This window comes from Antechinus flavipes, chromosome 2, assembly GCF_016432865.1.
Source record: "Antechinus flavipes isolate AdamAnt ecotype Samford, QLD, Australia chromosome 2, AdamAnt_v2, whole genome shotgun sequence".
Classification (NCBI taxonomy): Eukaryota; Metazoa; Chordata; class Mammalia; order Dasyuromorphia; family Dasyuridae; genus Antechinus; species Antechinus flavipes.
This window is the reverse complement of record NC_067399.1, coordinates 31,706,320-31,727,333: the sequence shown is the minus strand read 5'-3', so window position 1 is coordinate 31,727,333 and position 21,014 is coordinate 31,706,320. Positions and strand designations below refer to the sequence as shown.

Here is a 21,014-nt window from a genome sequence, read left to right as displayed (position 1 = left end):
ATAGAAATGATTGCTAACATTATTTACTTTAATATTAGCAATCATTTGCTATTTGCAATATTTGCAAACTACTTTGCATAGATTAGTTCCTATTAATCCTTACATTAACTTTATGAGGTAGGTATTTATTGTCCTTATTTTAGAGCCGTACTGGGAGGTTAAGTGACTTGCGAGGGTCACACAATGCGTCTGAGCTGGGATTTCAGTAGTAGCTTTTTCTCATTCCAAGCCTTGTGGTCTCTAGGGGAAAGGCTTCGGAGGGGGCCGAGAGGAGAGCTAAGGGATCGGGGAGAGGAGTCATTCAGCCCCCGGGCCCCTGCTCCCCGAGGGAGTTCCCCCCCAGGAGGAAGGAATAACACTTGTGGGGGAGGGGACGTGGGAAGGACGTCGGAGGGAGGAATGGCCCCGAGGCTGAGCCGAGCCCGGCAGATCGATGAACGGCCCTACGAGCCCGTACCTCGGGGAGATAGTGGGGGTTGGGCATCTTGGTCGTCATGTAGAACTTGAAGTTCCTGTCGTAGTCGATGTCCGAGTCTCCAAGGCGGATGAGCATCCTTCCCCCGCTCACGAACGTCTGCTTCAGGAGAACGGGCTCCAGGGCGGGGTCCAGCGTCTCTCTCAGCTTGGACAAAGAAAACAAATCTCTGAGCGCGACATCCGCTGCTGGGAGGGCTCTGGAGCCCAAAGGCCCCCGAGGAGAGCACGGAAGGCGCCGTGGACATGGCGGACGCCGAGGCTCCCTTCGGTGGCCCCTGGCTTTCCCCTGAGCCTCTCGGGGCTTCAGCCTCAGCTCCACCTGGCGAGCGCCCGCTTTAACACGGGGTCAGCAACCACAATGGCTTCCAGAATGCCCCTCGCAATCCGACGGGCGGGAAACGGGCCCGTGGCTCCGCCGGGGGCTCCCAGAAGCCTCACCGCCCCCGCGCGAGGCTCCAGCTCCCCAAAGGCGGGACCCGCCCCCGCGGCACGTGGCCCGAGCGCTTCTGTGTGCGGAGCCGCGCAAAGGGTCATGGGAGGTGGGGAAAAAACAGACCAATAGACAACAAGATACTGAAGGTTCCATCTTTTAAATCTAAGTTACTACAGAGCCCAGAAGTCCAGGTGAGCGGATGAGTGGCCTTCGTTTGTAGTAGAGTTCGGCGCTGACGGCCTGGGACGCTGGAGACTTGGCCCGGGGTCATCAGGCAGTTTGTGTCAGAGTCGGGACATGGAGTCTGGACGCTTCGGGGCTTCAAGACCAGCTCTCTCTACTCTAGGCCCCAGTGTCTCATTCATAATACAAAGCGCTCCCTCCCCCCTCCCTCGCGTTCCGCCCCTCCCCTCCCCCGTCCCTCCCCCCTTCTCCTCTCTCTGTCTCTCTCCTCTCTCCTCCCCCCTCCTCTCTGTCTCTCTCTCTCTGTCTCTATCTCTCTCCTCTCCCCTCCCCCCTCCTCTCTGTCTCTCTCTCTGTATCTCTCTCCTCTCCCCTCCCCCCCCTCCTCTGTCTCTGTCTGTCTCTATCTCTCTCCCCTCCCCTCCCCCCTCCTCTCTGTCTCTCTCTCTCTCCTCTCCCCTCCCCCCTCCTCTCTGTCTCTCTCTCTCTGTATCTCTCTCCTCTCCCCTCCCCCCTCCTCTGTCTCTGTCTGTCTCTATCTCTCTCCTCTCCCCTCCCCCCTCCTCTCTGTCTCTCTCTCTCTCTCTCCCCTCCCCCCTCCTCTGTCTCTCTCTGTCTCTGTCTCTATCTCTCTCCCCTCCCCTCCCCCCTCCTCTCTGTCTCTCTCTCTCTCTCCTCTGCCCTCCCCCCTCCTCCCTCCTCTCTGTCTCTCTCTCACCTCTCTCTCTCCCTCCTTTTCTCTGTCTCTCTTGCTTTCTCTATCTCAGTCTCTTCTCTCGCTCTCCTTCCTTTTTCTCTACATACACTCTCTTCTGTGTCTCTGTCTTTGTCTTTCAATCTCACTTTCTTTCCCTCTCTTCTCTCCCCTCTGTCTCTTTTTTTCTTTCTTTCTCACTTTTTCTTTGTCTCTGTCTCTCACTTTCTTTCTCTCCTTCCTCTGTCTCTCCCCTTCTCTTTCTTTCTCCTCTCTTTCTTTCTCTGTCCCTTTCTGTCTGTCTCTATTTCTCTGTCTCTTTCTCCTCCCCCCTCTCTCTCCCCTTCTCTCTCCTCTTCCTGTCTTTCTTTGTCTCTTTCTCGCTGTCTCTCAATCTCACTTTCTCTGTGTCTCTCTTTGACTATGTCTCTTGTCTTTTCTTTCTTTTTCCTCCCCCCCTTCTCTTTCTCTCTCTTTGCCCCTTCTATCTGTCTCTCTCTCTCACTCTCTCCCTTCGTCTCTCTCTTTCTTTCTGGCTCCTTCCCCCTTCCCCCATGCCCCCCCCCCCCTTTCCCAACCCCTCTCTCCTTCTCTGTCTTTTCTCTGTCTCTGTCACTTTCTCCATCTCAGTCTCTCTCTCTCTCTCTCTCATTCCTCTCACACTCTCTCTCCTTCCTCTCACTCTCTCCACATACACTCTGTCTCTCTCTGCCTTTCAATCTCACTTTCTCTGTCTCTGTCTCTCCTTTTCTCTTCATCTCTCTCCTTTCTCTTTTCTTCCCTTCTCTTCTCCCCCCCCCTTCTTTCTTCCTCTCTCTGGCTTTGTGTCTCTCTCATTGTCTCTCAATCTCACTTTCTTTGTCTCTGTCTCTCCCTCTCTTCCCTTCTCTGTCTCTCTCTGACTCTGTCTCTGTCTCTCTCCTTTCTTCTTCCTCTCTCTCCCCTCTCTTGCTGTCTGTCTGTGTCTCTCTTTTTGTCTCTGTCTCCTCTTTCTCACTTTTTCTTTGTCTCTGTCTTTCTATCTCTCTTTCTCTGTCTCTGTCTCTCTGTCTCTCTTCCCTCCCTTCTCATCTCTCTCCCTGTCTCTCTCCCTGTCTCTCTCTCTGTCTCTCCCTGTCTCTCTCTCCCTGTCTCTCTCTCTCTGTCTCTCCCTGTCTCTCTCTCTGTCTCTCTCTCTTTCCCTGTCTCTCTCTTTCTCCCTGTCTCTCTCTCTGTCTCTCCCTGTCTCTCTCCCTGTCTCTCTCTCTCTTTCTCTCTCTCTGTCTCTCTTTTTGTCTCTCTGTCTCTGTCTCCTCTTTCTCACTTTTTCTTTGTCTCTGTCTTTCTATCTCGCTTTCTCTGTCTCTGTCTGTCTCTCTTCCCTCCCTCCTCATCTCTCTCCCTGTCTCTCTCTCTCTGTCTCTCTTTTTGTCTCTCTGTCTCCTCTTTCTCACTTTTTCTTTGTCTCTGTCTTTCTATCTCGCTTTCTCTGTCTCTGTCTCTCTCTTCCCTCCCTCCTCATCTCTCTCCCTGTCTCTCTCTCTCTCTCTCTGTCTCTTTTTGTGTCTCTGTCTCTTCTTTCTCACTTTTTCTTTGTCTCTGTCTTTTTATCTCGCTTTCTCTGTCTCTGTCTCTCTTCCCTCCCTCCTCATCTCTCTCCCTGTCTCTCTCTCTCCCTGTCTCTCTCTGTCTCTCTTTTTGTCTCTCTGTCTCCTCTTTCTCACTTTTTCTTTGTCTCTGTCTTTCTATCTCGCTTTCTCTGTCTCTGTCTCTCTGTCTCTCTTCCCTCCCTCCTCATCTCTCTCCCTGTTTCTCTCCCTGTCTCTCTCTTCCTTCTCTTCTCTTCTCTCTCTTCTCTTCTCTCTTCTCTTCTCTTCTCTTCTCTTCTCTTCTCTTCCCCTCTTCCTCTCTCTTCTGTCTTTGTCTTTGTCTCTCTCTCTCTGTCTCTGTCTGTCTCTCTTTGACGCTGTCTCTCCTTTCTCTCCTTTTCCTCTCTCCCCCCTATCTCTGTCTCTTTCTTTGTCCCTTTTCTCTCTATCTCACTTTTCTGTCTCTCTCCTTCCTGTCTCTCTCTGTTCTCTCACTTTCCTCTCTCTATCCTCCCTCCTTCCTTCCTCCCCCCGTCTCTCTCTCTCCCTTCTCTCCTCTCTGTCTTTCTGTCTCTCTGCCTCTCCCTCTCTCCCCTTCTCTGTCTCTCTCCTTTCTCTCTTCCTCTCTCTCCCCTCTCTGTCTCTGTCTCTTCTCTCTGTCTCTTTTTCTCTCTCTCTCTTTCTCACTTTGTCTCTGTCTCTCACTTTCTCTGTCTCTCCTTCCTCTGTCTCTCCCCTTCTCTCTTTCTCTTTCTCTCTCTTTGCCCCTTCTATCTGTCTCTCTCTCTCCCTCTCTCCCCTTCTCTGTCTCTCTCTTTCTTTCTGGCTCCTTCCCCCTTCCCCCATGCCCCCCCCCTTTCCCAACCCCTCTCTCCTTCTCTGTCTTTTCTCTGTCTCTGTCACTTTCTCCATCTCAGTCTCTCTCTCTCTCTCATTCCTCTCACACTCTCTCTCCTTCCTCTCACTCTCTCCACATACACTGTCTCTCTCTGCCTTTCAATCTCACTTTCTCTGTCTCTGTCTCTCCTTTTCTCTTCATCTCTCTCCTTTTCTCTTTTCTTCCCTTCTCTTCTCCCCCCCTTCTTTCTTCCTCTCTCTGGCTTTGTGTCTCTCTCATTGTCTCTCAATCTCACTTTCTTTGTCTCTGTCTCTCCCTCTCTTCCTTCTCTGTCTCTCTCTGACTCTGTCTCTGTCTCTCTCCTTTCTTCTTCCTCTCTCTCCCCTCTCTTGCTGTCTGTCTGTGTCTCTCTTTTTGTCTCTGTCTCCTCTTTCTCACTTTTTCTTTGTCTCTGTCTTTCTATCTCGCTTTCTCTGTCTCTGTCTCTCTGTCTCTCTTCCCTCCCTTCTCATCTCTCTCCCTGTCTCTCTCCCTGTCTCTCTCTCTGTCTCTCCCTGTCTCTCTCTCCCTGTCTCTTTCTCTGTCTCTCCCTGTCTCTCTCTCCTGTCTCTCTCCCTGTCTCTCTCTTTCTCCCTGTCTCTCTCTCTGTCTCTCCCTGTCTCTCTCCCTGTCTCTCTCTCTCTTTCTCTCTCTCTGTCTCTCTTTTTGTCTCTCTGTCTCTGTCTCCTCTTTCTCACTTTTTCTTTGTCTCTGTCTTTCTATCTCGCTTTCTCTGTCTCTGTCTGTCTCTCTTCCCTCCCTCCTCATCTCTCTCCCTGTCTCTCTCCCTGTCTCTCTGTCTCTTTTTGTGTCTCTGTCTCTTCTTTCTCACTTTTTCTTTGTCTCTGTCTTTCTATCTCGCTTTCTCTGTCTCTGTCTCTCTCTTCCCTCCCTCCTCATCTCTCTCCCTGTCTCTCTCTCTCTTTCTCTCTCTCTCTGTCTCTCTTTTTGTGTCTCTGTCTCTTCTTTCTCACTTTTTCTTTGTCTCTGTCTTTCTATCTCGCTTTCTCTGTCTCTGTCTGTCTCTCTTCCCTCCCTCCTCATCTCTCTCCCTGTCTCTCTCTCTCCCTGTCTCTCTCTGTCTCTCTTTTTGTCTCTCTGTCTCCTCTTTCTCACTTTTTCTTTGTCTCTGTCTTTCTATCTCGCTTTCTCTGTCTCTGTCTCTCTGTCTCTCTTCCCTCCCTCCTCATCTCTCTCCCTGTTTCTCTCCCTGTCTCTCTCTTCCTTCTCTCTCTTCTCTTCTTTTCTTTTCTCTTTCTCTTCTCTTTCTCTTCTCTTCTCTTCTCTTCTCTTCTCTTCTCTTCTCTTCTCTTCCCCTCTTCCTCTCTCTTCTGTCTTTGTCTTTGTCTCTCTCTCTCTGTCTCTCTCTCTTTGACGCTGTCTCTCCTTTCTCTCCTTTTCCTCTCTCCCCCCTATCTCTGTCTCTTTCTTTGTCCCTTTTCTCTCTATCTCACTTTTCTGTCTCTCTCCTTCCTGTCTCTCTCTGTTCTCTCACTTTCCTCTCTCTATCCTCCCTCCTTCCTTTCCTCCCCCCGTCTCTCTCTCTCCCTTCTCTCCTCTCTGTCTTTCTGTCTCTCTGCCTCTCCCTCTCTCCCCTTCTCTGTCTCTCTCCTTTCTCTCTTCCTCTCTCTCCCCTCTCTGTCTCTGTCTCTTCTCTCTGTCTCTTTTTCTCTCTCTCTCTTTCTCACTTTTTCTTTGTCTCTGTCTCTCTCTCTCTTTCTCTGTCTCTGTCTCTCTCTTCCCTCCCTCCTCATCTCTCTCCCTGTCTCTCTCTCTCTTCTCTCTCTCTCTGTCTCTCTCTTTCTCTCTGTCTCTCACTTTTCTGTCTCTCTCCTTCCTCTGTCTCTCCCCTTCTCTCTTTCTCTCTCTCTTTCTTTCTCTCTGTCTCTTTCTGTCTGTCTCTATTTCTCTGTCTCTTTCTCCTCCCCCCTCTCTCTTTCTCCCCTTCTCTCTCTCCTCTTCCTCTGTCCTTCTTTGTCTCTTTCTCGCTGTCTCTCAATCTCAATTTCTCTTTGACTCTCTGTCTCTTGTCTTTCCTTTCTTTTTCCTCTTCCCCCTCCCCCCCATCTGTTCTCTTTTTCTCTCTTTGCCCCTTCTATCTTATCTGTCTCTCTCTCTCTCTTTCTCTCTCACTCTCTCCTTCTTCCTCTCTCTCTTTCCTTCTGGCTCTTCCCCCCCGCCCTCCCCCCAGTTTCTCCCCCCCTCCCCGTTTTCCCACTCCTCTCTCTCCTTCTCTGGCTCTTCTCTGGCTCTGTCACTTTCTCCATCTCAGTCTCTCTCTCTCTCTCTCTCTCTCTCATTCCTCTCACTCTCTCATTCCTCTCACTCTCTCCACATACACTCTGTCTCTCTCTGCCTTTCAATCTCACTTTCTCTGTCTCTCCTTTTCTCTTCATCTCTCTCCTTTCTCTTTTCTTCCCTTCTCTTCTCTCTCCTCCCCCCTTCCTTTCTCTAGCTTTGTCTCTCTCTCTCGTCTCTCAATCTCACTTTCTTTGTCTCTGTCTCTCCCTCTCTCCCCTTCTCTGTCTCTCTCTCTGTCTCTCTCCTTTCTCTCTTTCTCTCCCCTCTCTTGCTGTCTGTCTCTGTCTCTCTTTTTATCTCTCTGTCTCTCTCCTCTTTCTCACTTTTTCTTTGTCTCTGTCTTTATCTCGCTTTCTCTGCCTCTCTCTCTTCCCTCCCTCCTCCTCTCTTCTCCCTTCCCCACCTTCTCTCTTCTCCTCTCCTGTTCTCTTTTTCTCTTCTTTCCCTTCTCTTCTTTTCTTTTCTCTTTTCTCTTCTCTCTCTCCTCTTCCTCTCTCTTCTGTCTTTGTCTCTGTCTCTCTTTCTCTCTCTCTCTGTCTCTTTGATGCTGTCTCTCTCTCTCCTTTCTCTCCTTTTCCTCTCTCCTCCCTCTCTCTGTCTCTTTCTTTGTCCCTTTTCTCTCTATCTCACTTTTCTGTCTCTCCTTCCTGTCTCTCTCTGTTTTCTCACTTTCCTCTCTCTATCCTCCCTCTTCCCTCCCTCCCCCTGTCTCTTTCTCTTTCCTCTTTCTCTCACTCTCTCCTCTTTTTCTTTCTGTCTCTTTCCTATCTCTTTCCTCTCTCTCTGTCTCTCTGTCTTTCTGTCTCTTTGCCCCTCTCTGTCTGGTCTCTCCCCCCCCCTCCTGTCTCTCTCGCCTCTCCTTTTTCTCACTCTCTCCTTCCTGTTTCTTTCTCCTCTCTCTTTCCTTCTGCGCTCTCTCTCTCTCTCTCTCTCTCTCTCTCCTATCTCTCTCACTTTCTCTATCTCAGTCTCTCTCTCCTTTCTCTCACTCTCTCCTTCCTCTTTCTCTCCTCTCTTTTTCTCTTTCCACACACTCTCTTCTCTTCTCCCTTCTGTTTTTCTTTGTCTCTCTGCTTCTCAATCTCGCTTTCTTTGTCTCTCTCTGTCCCTCTTTCTGTCTCTGTCTCCTTTACTCTTCTCTTCTCTTTTCTTTTCTCTCTCCTCTCCTCTTCAATTCTTTCTTTCTCTTCTCTCTGTCTTTCTCTTTCTGTCTCTCTCCTCTCTGTTTTTCTCTTCTTTTCCTCTCTTCTCTCTTTTTCTCTTTCTCTTTCCTCTCTCTCTCTCTCTCCCCATTCAACACACACACACACACACACACACACACACACACACACACACAAATGAGGCTATTTCTGCCCTATATATACTTACAGATCTGTGACATCACTATTAGGGTCACATGGTATTGTGAGCCGGTAACCTTTATCCCCTAAAAACTTTTACACAAATGGATTTTTTTGGGGGGAAAAAGTCATTGAGAAAACTATGAGGCTATCTTTATATGGAATGTCCTAAAGTCCTGGTGTAATTTTAAGATTTTTAGAACACTGTATAGTACCTAAACACCAAATAGCTGATGGCAAAATGGAAAAAATAATTCAGTCAATTGATTGTTCAGTTTCAATATCACAAAAAACTGCTTTGGTTGATTTTAAAATAGAAAAGCCAGATTTTCTTGTGGCACTCTATAGATATAAGCTGTTCAGGCAGCCCATACCTGATACACAGTAGGTAATAAATACTTAACTGATTAAGGGAATAGGAAAATAGAATTAGGATCTTATTTTAAAGGAAATGAAAACAAACCTCTTCTAGCAAGACTGGTAACCCAAGCCTAATGGAGTTTTCAAGTGTGCGCAGGAATCCAACATCCGTGAGCTTAATTATCTTTAGCCCATTATGAGATTCTTTGTTTCTTATCCAACGATTTGCCTGAAAATACAGGAGATCAATGAAACTTATTTTGCTTGATAAAAATAATAACAATGGCAACATTTGAATGGAACTTAAGGTTTATGAAACACTTTACATATATCTCCTTTGATCAGATAGCCAGAAAGCCATGGTTCTTAGATCAAAGTAGGTGTCCCCCTTTTCAAAAATTTTTTATTATTTTTATGTTTCACTAACTCTTCCAATGACGCCTTAGCTTCAATAATTCTTATTCTAACAAAGGAGTAAAGTTAAGCAAAACAAATCCACACAGTGGCCCCTCTCTGTTTACTTCACCACGAAGTTCCTTGAAGTCATGATCATTCACTGAATTGACCAAACTTTTGAAATCTTTTATTGTTTTCATTTCTATTGACTTTAAGCTCCTTGAGAGCAAAAACTGTTGTTTGAGCCTGTATGTACACAGCAGACACTCAATAAATGTTGTTTGATTGGTTGGATAAAGTGTTCTGGATCTACTTTTTGCTATTGAATCATGTTCAATCATGGTTTGACTCTTAAGTGTTTCCATTTGGGATTTTCTTGGCAAAGATACTAGAGTGGTTGGCCATTTCCTTCTCTAGCTCATTTTATTTTTTTAATAATAGCCTTTTATTTTCCAAATACATGCAAAGATAGTTTTCAGCATTCACCCTTGCAAAACCTTGTGTTCTAAATTTTTCTCCCTCTCTTTCCCACCCCCCTCCCCATGACATCAAATAATCCAATAGAGGTTAAATATGTGTAGTTTTTCTAAACATTTCCATATTTATCATGCTACATGAGATAAGACCAAAAAGGGAAAAAATGAGAAAGAAAGCAAAAAGCAAGCAAACAACAACAAAAAGGTAAAAACATTATGTTGTGGTCCACACTCAGTCCTCATAATCCTCTTTGGGTGCAAATGGCTCTCTCCATCACAAGACCATTGGAACTGGCCTGAATCACATCATTGTTGAGAAAATGGTCACATGCTTCTTGACAGACAGGTTCTTATGTTTACTTTCCTCTGTATCTGGCTAGAATGGCCTATTTCTTGTTCTTCACATATGGCACCCCAACCCCAGACTGCATTTCCATTGGCTGATTCCTTCATGCCTGGATGATTCCCAGATTTCCTTGCTTCTTTCAAGACTTGGTTCAGAATCCATCATCTATAGAAAGCCTGTCCCTACCCCACCTGCCCAACACTTTCCTTCTGGGATCACCTTGCATTTATACTATAGAAGCATTTTGAATGCTCGTAGCTATTTCTTCCATTAGAATATGCGTTCCCTCAGAGGAGATCATTTTTACCTTGTCCCTGATATGTAATAAATGCTTATAAACTGACTGACTGAAGAAGGGACAGTTTGATTTGTAGACCTAGAGAGCTGGAAGATGAGACCTGGGACCTTCCAAATCATAGGAGGAAGAGGAGGGAGGGAAGGGAAGGATTGATTTAAACTCAGGTTTTTCTGACTCTAAGCCCAGTATCTACTGCACCACCAGCTATTACTAGCAGGTAATGTTTCATGGACTGAAATCCTACAGGGAAGGATGGAAGGAAGGAAGAGAGAGCAAAAGAAAAAAGAAACAAAAAAACAAAGAGAAAGAAAAAGAGAGAGAAAGAAAGGGAGGGAGGGAGGAAGAAAGGAAGGAAGAAGGAAGGAAGAAAAGGAAGGAGGGAAGAAGGAAGGAAGGAAGAAAAGGAAGGAGGGAAGAAGGAAGGAAGGAAGGAAGAAAAGGAAGGAGGGAAGAAGGAAGGAAGGAAGGAAGGAAGAAAGGGAAGGAGAGAAGGAGGGAGGGAGGAAGGAATAAAGAAAAAACAATGTCAAAGATAAAAACAAATCTGATGAAAAAAAATAGGAGTTTTCTGAATAGATGAATGTAGGTACATAAAACACTCTCCAACTAGCTTAGATTTCCCATGTTGCTTGAGGCTTTCATTGGTGTCTTTGATAAAAGAATAGATTGCATCCTTATCAAATTTGCAGCATCACCAACATGGAAGAAAAAGTTAAATACACTAAACAACAAGACTGGAAAACCAAAACGTTTTCACAGGTTAAAATAGTGGTTTGAATTTGCTAAAATGAAATTTTAAAAAGAATAAATGTGTAATTTTATTCTTCTCTTCAAAAAATCAACTTGTCTCTTTCACACACATTGCTTTCCTTTCCACTCTGTCTATATAGCTTGCCACAGATTGTTTCCCATGTCTTCAGTGAGCTTTTTCATCTCTTCCACCTTTAGAAGCCCTTGTGGTGGTTCAGTCATTTTCTGTCATGTCTGATTTTTGGGGATCTCATTTGTAGTTTTTTTTTTTTTGGCAGATACCAAAGTGGTTTGCTATTTCCTTCTCTAGCTCATTTGACAGATGAAGAAACCGAGGCAAACAGAGTTAAGTGACTTGCTTATGGTCACACAACTAATGAGGGTCGGACACTATATTTGAACTCAGGAAGATGAATCTTCCTGACTTCACGCTCAGTTCTTTCTCTACTATTCTACTTCACTGCATCTAGGATTCTTCAAAACTCACCTTAGATGCCATCTCTTCCATAGGGGCATTCTTATCCCTCAGATGCTAGTCTTCACTCCTCATACCATTATCTTGCATCTGTATTGTATGTATGTATGTATGTATGTATGTATGTATGTATGTATACACACACACATATATTTCTAGATATATTGTATATATATATATATTTTTTCTAGATAGATTATGTAAACTTATATCTACCTATCTTTACACATGTACATGTTGCCTTTCTCTTTAGAATATAAGTTATTTTCTTCTATAGAGTATAGTTTTTTAAGGACAGGGACAAATCCATTTTGTCTTCAAATTCCCAACCACTACAACTATATTACACTATGCTATCCATTTAGAGCTTGGCACATAGTATATAGTATGGCTTCAAGAAGTAAGTTGGCTGAATTCTGTGCTCTGTAACCCTCTCTTTTGTGGCTATTGAGAGACATAGTCACCTTTCTCTTGCTTTGTGGTTAATTATAATTATAATATTGTCTCTTGATCCTTTCACTGTGGCCATTGATGGATAGAAGGTGAATTTTCTGGTGAGAGGAGGAATAAGTCTCTCTCCCATCTTCTCTCTTTTTTCATGCCCTTATATCTTTTGGGAGTTGGAAAGTTTACCTGGCTTCATATCCCATGGCATTCCTGGTTCCTAACCAGGAACTGATTTATTGGATAATCGTGTATTTTATAGGTTTGGGATTACCATCAAGGAATCTATTTTCATTATTTAGATTTCTATCTAAGTTGTGAAGTGAGTAATTCCAACAGAGTCCATATACTTGTTAGTCCAATTGATATCCAATTTGCATGTTCATTAGTGAGTCAGTCATTCCATTGATAATCCATGTGCTTCATGATCTCCATTAAATAACCATATCTCTCTGAAGAAAATTTGATGGGTCTCAGCTTCTGTATTTTCTACATCCCAAACCTAAAGATCTCCGTGGTCTTGTTCCCCAACTGTTTTGGGATATTCTAAGTCCATTGGAGTTAACTCCTCATGGAAGGTAAGAGTTATCCCTCTTTTATTTGGTTTTCTCTCATTCCTCCCAATGACTGGCCCATGTTTTTTGCCAAATAGATATCTCTCTACTGAAAACCCATACACTGCTTCTCTCACATCATTCTTGCACAAACACGGTCCCATGAATAAGATCTGGCCACCTGAAAACAGAGTATATTTGCATGCTTCCAAGTTCTTATTCTGCTTTATATTTTGATTTTCATTTTGAAGCTTCACTGTGCCCATTAAGCACCTTTTCGTTGCCCTTTAGATGACTGACCTGTCATTTCCATTCATCAGAACCGAAGGCATTCAGGAACTTCCAGACATACTAATTTTTTCTTTTATTTTTAAAATTCACTTTCCACTTATGTACAAAAAAAGGTGGGGAAAGGACAGTTCCATATGTTCCAGCAAACATAAAGAGAGAGTTCAATACACAACCATAATTTTCCATTTCAGACGTTTCCAGACAGGATATTTTTGTTAAAATGATAATCTTTTTTTTTTTTTTTCAGGAGAAGCTTAAGGGTTATTAGAAATACTGCACAATTTTCTAGAAGCATTTAAGTCTTTTTTATTCTTCATTTCTAGGTCTAATTCATCTATCTATATACAGGCTCCCTTCAAGATAGAGATTCTAAAAGAATTTGGAATCTTCTACTCAACTGCATATCAAGGTGGGTAGATGGCACAGTGGTTAGAGTGTAGGACTTGAGTCAGAAAGTCCTGAGTTCAGATCCTGTTTGCAAGTTACGTAGCCTTTTGTGCTTCAGCTTCCTTATCTGTAAAATGGGGACAATAATAACACCTGCCTTCCAGGGGAATTATCATATGGAAAGTATTCTGCAAACTTTAAGAACTACATAAATTTTTGCTAGCTCTTATTAAGTCACAGACAATAAGCATTCTTTATTGATTTAGTTTTTCCCATATGGATAGATAAGCTGTATTCTCTAAACAAGTAATGGATTCTTAAACATACTTTTCCAAAGTTTCAGAGAAGCTCCCTTAAATTTATTCAGTGATTGCTCACCTGATCTTGGGGGTCAATCATCAAAGGCCATCGTCGTCCTCGAGTCACCAGAATACCATTTTCAGTTGATACCAGATCACGTGGCAAGCCATCGGTATTCCACTGCCTTATCTCATAAGAATCCCCCAGGATGTTTATTAGGCTGAAGTCATCACTTATTGGGATCTCAAGTAAGACACATTGCTCAATCCAGCAATCTATCAACTGCCAGAGAGGGGAGTTCGTTAGATGTCTGCTCAAAGAACAAGAGAAAAAGCAACAGTTTGGGGAACAAAGAAATTCCACAGATTGATAACAAAGCATCACAGAAAGAACTCTGAACCTAGAAACAAGAAAGTTCTAATTCTAGTGATCCAGATTATTAGTTATGTATCTTTGGGTAAATCTTAATCTCTATGAATCTCAGTTTCTTCATTTATAAAATGGAAATTAAAACCATTCATAGTAAACATCTCTTAGTGTGAAAGTCAAATAAAGTCATGTATGCAAAGTGCTTTGTATTTGTAAAGTAAATCAGAGAATTAAAGTGAATTAATTGATTTCACGAAGAGAAGCGTGATCATCTAAATTAATTATATTCAGCATGCTCTACTTAATATGGCAAGAAATGAGAAAGAAGGATGGCCATTAAAAAAGCTTAAAGTCATTTGGGCACTTAAAAAGATTGTATGTATCTCAAAAAAATTATATATAGGGTAGACTTCATTTCCTATCCATGCTCTAGTGAGTACAGGGTGTATTCAGAGAAGACTAGTACTTCCAGGGGTGAGGGCTGCTGAGCCCTTTACAAGACTGCTTTCCACCTCTGATGTCTACCTGATCCATCTGATCAGCTGGGGCTCCAAAAAGCTGCAGCATGCACAGTGGCCAGTCTCTCACGGTTCTCCTCATACTTATCTAACTTGTTGTTTGTCCTTCATTCTGGAAGAGAACCATGACATCAGGGAGGTGATATCCTGACCTGCAAATGAATTGGATTTGAGGGAAGACACTATTCCTCTTCTGTCTACCTTTGCTGTAGCCTCTTCCAGATCGTTTCCTCCAAACATAACTGTCCCTTTGGGCTCTGTCCTGGGACCTCTTCTCTTCTCCCTCTAGTTAACATCACTTGGTCATCTCATCAGCTTCCATGGATTTAATCACTATCTCTATGCTGATGAGTATCAAGTTTACCTGTCTTGTCCACTTTACTATCACTTTATTGATCTCTAGTCCCATATCTCCAATTGCCTTACTGATGTCTTGAACCGAATATTTAGTAGATGTCTTAAATTCTCTAAAACAGAACTCATCATCTTTCTCACTAAACCCTTCCCAAATCCTAACTTCCCTATGACTGGAAAGGGGCAAAGCCATATTCTTAATCTCTCAGGTTCCCCACCTAGGACATATCGTGAACTGCTCCCCCGTTCTCATCTTCCATATTCAAGCTGTTGTCAAGGCTTGTTAATTTCATTTCTGCAACATGCCTTAGAGATTTCTTCTCAGCAGCAACACTGGTAGATTTGACCTTTGCAGCCTCTCTTGTAGATTTCACTTCTGCAGCCTCTCTCATAGATTTCACCTCTGCAGCCTCTCTCCCAGATTTCACCTCTGTAGCCTCTTCCATGGATTTGACCTCTACAGCCTCTCTCCCAGATTTCACCACTGCAGCCCCTTCCGTGGATTCAACCTTGGCAAACTCTTTCTCAGATTTCTCCTCTTCAGCTTCTCTCCTAGATTTCCTCTCTGCATCTCTCTTAGATTTCACCTCATCAGCATCTTTGGTAGATTTCCCCTCTGAAGTCTTTTTTCTAGATTTTACCTTTGCATCTCCCTTAGATTTCACCTCTGCAGCCTCTCTCCTAGATTTCCCCTCTGCAGTCTCTCTCCTAGCTTTCAATTCTGCAGCCTCTCTCCTAGATTTCACCTTTGCAGCCTCACCCTTAGATTTCACCTCTATATATCTCCTAGATTTCCTCTCTGCATCTCTCTTAGATTTCAACTCAGCAGCATCTCTGGTAGATTTTCCTTCTGTAACCTTTCCCCTAAATTTCACCTCTGTAGCATCTCCCCTGAATTTCCCCTCTGCAGCCTTTCTGCTAGATTTCACCTCTGCATCTCTCCTAGATTTTACCTCTGCAGTCTCTCTCATAGATTTCACCTCTGCAGCCTCTTCCCTAGATTTCCCCTCTGCAGCCTTTCTGCTAGATTTCAGCTCTGCATCTCTCCTAGATTTCATCTCTGCAGTCTCTCTCCTAGATTTCACTTCCGCACCATCTCTCCTAGATTTCACCTCTGCAGCCGTTCTCTTAGATTTTACCTCTGCATCTCTTCTAGATTTCACCTCTGGAGCCTTTCTGCTACATTTTATGTCTGCATCTCTCTTAGATTTCACCTCTGCAGCCTCTCTACTAGATTTCCCCTCTGCAGGCTTTCTTCTGGATTTCACCTCTGCATCACTCCTAGATTTCATCTCTGCATCTCTACTAGATTTCCTCTCCGCATCTCTCCTAGATTTCACCTCAAGAGCATCTCTGGTAGATTTCCCCTCTGCAGCCTCTCCTCTAGATTTCACTGCTGTAGACTCTGCCCTAGATTTCACCTTTGCAGGCTCTCTCCTAGATTTCCCTTCTGCATCCTCACTCCTAAATTTCCTCTCTGCATCTTTTCTAGATTTCCTCTCTGCATCTCTCCTAGATTTCATCTCTGCAGCATTTTTCCTAGAATTCCCCTCTGCATGCTGTCTCCTAGATTTGGCCTCTGCAGCCTCTCTCCTAGTTTTCACCTCTGCAGCCTCTCTCCTAGATTTCACTGCTGCAGCCTCTCCCCTAGCTTTCACTTCTGTAGCCTCTCTCCTAGATCTTGCCTCTGCAGCCTCTTCCTTAGATTTTACTTCTGCAGCCTCTTTCCTAGATTTCTCCTCTGCACCTTCTCTGCTAGATTTCAATTCTGCACCCTCTCCACTAGATTTCTCCTCTGCAACCTCTCTGCTAGATTTTACCTCTGAAACCTCTCTCCTAGATTTCCCCTCTGCAGCCTCTCTCCTAGATTTCTTCTCTGAAAACTCTCTCCTAAATTTCACCTCTGCAGCCTCTCTCATAGATCTCGCTTCTGCAGCCTCTCTGCTAGATTTCACCTCTGCAGCCTTTGTCCTAGATTTCACCTCTGCAGCATCTCTCTTAGATTTCATCTCTGCATCTTTCCTAGATTTCACCACTGCATCTCTCCTAGATTTCACCACTGCATCTCTCCTAGATTTCACCTCTGCAGACTCTCTCATAGCTTTCCCCTCTGCAGTCTCTCCTCTACCTCTCACCTCTGCAGCCTCTCTCCTAGATTTCACCTTTGCACCATCTCTTGTAGACCTGGCCTTTGCAGCTTCTCTCCTAGATTTCCCCTCTGAAGCTGCTCTCCTAGATTTCCTCTCTGCATCTCTCCTAGATTTCACCTCTGCAACTATTCTCTTGGATTTCATTTCTGCAGCCTCTGTCCTAGATTTTATCTCTGCAGTCTCTCTTGTAGATTTTCCCTCTGAATCTCTCCTAGATTTCACTTCTCCAGCCTCTCTCCTAGGTTTCACCTCTGTATCCTCTCCCCTAGATTTTACCTCTGCCTCTCTCCTAGATTTTACTTCTGCAGGCTCTACCCTAGATTTCACCTCTACATCCTCTCTCCTAGATTTCATCTCTGCCTCTCTCCTAGATTTTACCTCTTCAGCCTCTCTGATAGATTTCACCTCTGTATCTCTCCTAGATTTCCCCACTGCAGCCTCTTTCCTATATTTCACTTCTCCAGCATCTCTCCTCAATTTCACCTCTGCATCTCTCCTAGATTTCACCTCTGCAGTCTCTCTCCTAGGTTTCGCCTCTTTATCCTCTCTCCTAGATTTTACCTCTTCATCTCTCTTAGATTTCACCTCTACATCCTCTCTCCTAGATTTCACCTCTGCCTCTCTCCTAGATTTTACCTCTGCAGGCTCTACCCTAGATTTCATCTCTACAGCCTCTCTCCTAGGTTTCGCCTCTGCATCCTCTCTCCTAGATTTTACCTCTTCATCTCTCTTAGATTTCACCTCTACATCCTCTCTCCTAGATTTCACCTCTGCCTCTCTCCTAGATTTTACCTCTGCAGGCTCTACCCTAGATTTCATCTCTACAGCCTCTCTCCTAGATTTCACCTCTGCATCTCTCCTAGATTTTACCTCTGCCTCTCTCCTAGATTTTACCTCTGCAGGCTCTACCCTAGATTTCATCTCTATAGCCTCTCTCCTAGATTTCACCTCTGCATCTCTCCTAGATCTCACCTCTGCATCTCTCCTAGATTTTACCTCTGCAGGCTGTACCCTAGATTTCACCTCTACAGCCTCTCTCCTAGATTTCACCTCTGCATCTCTCCTAGATTTTACCTCTGCCTCTCTCCTAGATTTTACTTCTGCAGGCTCTACCCTAGATTTCACCTCTACATCCTCTCTCCTAGATTTCATCTCTGCCTCTCTCCTAGATTTTACCTCTTCAGCCTCTCTTATAGATTTCACCTCTGCATCTCTCCTAGATTTCCCCACTGCAGCCTCTTTCCTATATTTCACTTCTCCAGCATCTCTCCTCAATTTCACCTCTGCATCTCTTCTAGATTTCACCTCTGCAGCCTCTCTCCTAGGTTTCGCTTCTTTATCCTCTCCCCTAGATTTCACCTCTTCATCTCTCTTAGATTTCACCTCTACATCCTCTCTCCTAGATTTTACCTCTGCCTCTCTCCTAGATTTTACCTCTGCAGGCTCTACTCTAGATTTCATCTCTATAGCCTCTCTCCTAGATTTCACCTCTGCATCTCTCCTAGATTTTACCTCTGCAGGCTGTACCCTAGATTTCACCTCTACAGCCTCTCTCCTAGATTTCACCTCTGCATATCTCCTAGATTTCACCTCTGCATCCTCTCCCCTAGATTTCACCTCTGCATCTCTCCTAGATTTTACCTCTGCCTCTCTCCTAGATTTTACCCCTGCAGGCTCTACCCTAGATTTCACCTCTACATCCTCTCTCCTAGATTTCATCTCTGCCTCTCTCCTAGATTTTACCTCTTCAGCCTCTCTTATAGATTTCACCTCTGCATCTCTCCTAGATTTCCCCACTGCAGCCTCTTTCCTATATTTCACTTCTCCAGCATCTCTCCTCAATTTCACCTCTGCATCTCTTCTAGATTTCACCTCTGCAGCCTCTCTCCTAGGTTTCGCCTCTTTATCCTCTCCTCTAGATTTCACCTCTACATTCTCTCTCCTAGATTTCATCTCTGCCTCTCTCCTAGATTTTACCTCTTCAGCCTCTCTTATAGATTTCACCTCTGCATCTCTCCTAGATTTCCCCACTGCAGCCTCTTTCCTATATTTCACTTCTCCAGCATCTCTCCTCAATTTCACCTCTGCATCTCTCCTAGATTTCACCTCTGCATCTCTCCTAGATTTTACCTCGGCAGGCTCTACCCTAGATTTCACCTCTACATCCTCTCTCCTAGATTTCACCTCTTCATCTCCCTTAGATTTCACCTCTGCATCCTCTCCCCTAGATTTCACCTCTGCATCTCTTCTAGATTTTACCTCTGCCTCTCTCCTAGATTTTACCTCTGCAGGCTCTACCCTAGATTTCACCTCTACATCCTCTCTCCTAGATTTCATCTCTGCCTCTCTCCTAGATTTTACCTCTTCAGCCTCTCTTATAGATTTCACCTCTGCATCTCTCCTAGATTTCCCCACTGCAGCCTCTTTCCTATATTTCACTTCTCCAGCATCTCTCCTCAATTTCACCTCTGCATCTCTCCTAGATTTCACCTCTACAGCCTCTCTCCTAGATTTCACCTCTGCATATCTCCTAGATTTCACCTCTGCATCCTCTCTCCTAGATTTCACCTCTGCATCTCTCCTAGATTTTACCTCTGCCTCTCTCCTAGATTTTACCTCTGCAGGCTGTACCCTAGATTTCACCTCTACATCCTCTCTCCTAGATTTCATCTCTGCCTCTCTCCTAGATTTTACCTCTTCAGCCTCTCTTATAGATTTCACCTCTGCATCTCTCCTAGATTTCCCCACTGCAGCCTCTTCCTATATTTCACTTCTCCAGCATCTCTCCTCAATTTCACCTCTGCATCTCTTCTAGATTTCACCTCTGCAGCCTCTCTCCTAGGTTTCGCCTCTTTATCCTCTCCCCTAGATTTCACCTCTTCATCTCTCTTAGATTTCACCTCTACATCCTCTCTCCTAGATTTTACCTCTGCAGGCTCTATCCTAGATTTCATCTCTACAGCCTCTCTCCTAGATTTCACCTCTGCATCTCTCCTAGATTTTACCTCTGCAGGCTGTACCCTAGATTTCACCTCTACAGCCTCTCTCCTAGATTTCACCTCTGCATATCTCCTAGATTTCACCTCTGCATCCTCTCCCCTAGATTTCACCTCTGCATCGCTTCTAGATTTTACCTCTGCAGGTTCTACCCTAGATTTCACCTCTATATCCTCTCTCCTAGATTTCATCTCTGCCTCTCTCCTAGGTTTTACCTCTTCAGCCTCTCTTATAGATTTCACCTCTGCATCTCTCCTAGATTTCCCCACTGCAGCCTCTTTCCTATATTTCACTTCTCCAGCATCTCTCCTCAATTTCACCTCTGCATCTCTTCTAGATTTCACCTCTGCAGCCTCTCTCCTAGGTTTCGCTTCTTTATCCTCTCCCCTAGATTTCACCTCTTCATCTCTCTTAGATTTCACCTCTACATCCTCTCTCCTAGATTTTACCTCTGCCTCTCTCCTAGATTTCACCTCTGCATCTCTCCTAGATTTCACCTCTGCATCTCTCCTAGATTTTACCTCTGCAGGCTGTACCCTAGATTTCACCTCTACAGCCTCTCTCCTAGATTTCACCTCTGCATCTCTCCTAGATTTCACCTCTGCAGGCTCTACCCTAGATTTCATCTCTACATCCTCTCTCCTAGATTTCACCTCTGCCTCTCTCCTAGATTTCACCTCTTCATCTCCCTTAGATTTCACCTCTGCAGCCTCTCTCCCAGATTTCACCTCTGCATCCTCTCCCCTAGATTTCACCTCTGCCTCTCTCCCAGATTTCACCTCTGCAGCCTCTCTCCCAGATTTCACCTCTGCCTCTCTCCTAGATTTCACCTCTTCATCTCCCTTAGATTTCATCTCTACAGCCTCTCTCCTAGATTTCACCTTTGCATCTCTCCTAGATTTCACCTCTGCATCTCTCCTAGATTTTACCTCTGCAGGCTGTACCCTAGATTTCACCTCTACAGCCTCTCTTCTAGATTTCACCTCTGCATCTCTCCCAGATTTCACCTCTGCAGGCTCTACCCTAGATTTCATCTCTACATCCTCTCTCCTAGATTTCACCTCTGCCTCTCTCCTAGATTTCACCTCTGCATCTCTTCTAGATTTCCCCACTGCAGCCTCTCTACTATATTTCACTTCTCCAATATCTCTCCTTAATTTCCCCTCTGCTTCTCTTCTAGATTTCACCTCTCCAGCCTCTCTCTTAGATTTCACCTCTGTATCCTCTCTCCTAGATTTAACCTCTGCAGGCTCTACTCTAGATTTCACCTCTCCAGCCTCTCTCTTAGGTTTCACCTCTGTATCCTCTCTCCTAGATTTAACCTCTGCAGGCTCTACTCTAGATTTCACCTCTACAGCCTCTCGCCTAGATTTCACCTCCACAGCCTCTCTTCTTGTAGATTTCACTTCTCCATCTCTCTTAGATTTCACCTCTGCAGTCTCTCTCCTAGATTTCACCTCTGCATCTCCCTTAGATTTCACCTCTATAGCCTCACTTCTAGATTTCACTTCTGTATCTCTCCTAGATTTCACCTCTGCATCTCTCTTAGATTTCACCTCTGCAGTCTCTCTCCCAGATTTCACCTCTGCAGTCTCTCTCCCAGATTTCACCTCTGCATCTCTCCCAGATTTCACCTCTGCATCTCTCCTAGATTTCACCTCTGCCTCTCTCCT

At 44.7% G+C, this 21,014-nt stretch overlaps 2 protein-coding genes across 3 annotated transcripts in view; both read right to left on the bottom strand.

Moving 5' to 3' along the window:
- The window catches only part of DNAH6 (dynein axonemal heavy chain 6), a 206,349-nt gene that overhangs the window by 53,894 nt on the left and 131,441 nt on the right, over positions 1–21,014 (bottom strand). Inside the window, exons 57-59 of the mRNA XM_051974340.1 lie at positions 13,032–13,235; positions 8,340–8,465; positions 458–622 (exon numbers count right to left, since the gene is read on the bottom strand). Of these exons, the coding sequence (XP_051830300.1) occupies positions 458–622; positions 8,340–8,465; positions 13,032–13,235 (495 nt within the window). The remainder of the gene's footprint in view (positions 1–457; positions 623–8,339; positions 8,466–13,031; positions 13,236–21,014) is intronic.
- Positions 14,048–20,354, bottom strand: LOC127547426 (triadin-like). Of its 2 annotated transcripts, XM_051974342.1 has the most exons (3): positions 19,143–19,550; positions 18,322–18,426; positions 14,048–16,722 (listed from the first exon to the last, which is right to left on the bottom strand). In XM_051974342.1, the coding sequence occupies exons 1-3, from the start codon at positions 19,530–19,532 to the stop codon at positions 14,413–14,415; spliced, it is 2,805 nt and encodes a 934-aa protein (XP_051830302.1). In that variant the 5' UTR covers positions 19,533–19,550; the 3' UTR covers positions 14,048–14,412. The 2 variants fall into 2 exon arrangements, with proteins under 2 accessions (XP_051830302.1, XP_051830301.1); XM_051974341.1 differs by lacking the exons at positions 18,322–18,426; positions 19,143–19,550 and adding an exon at positions 19,557–20,354.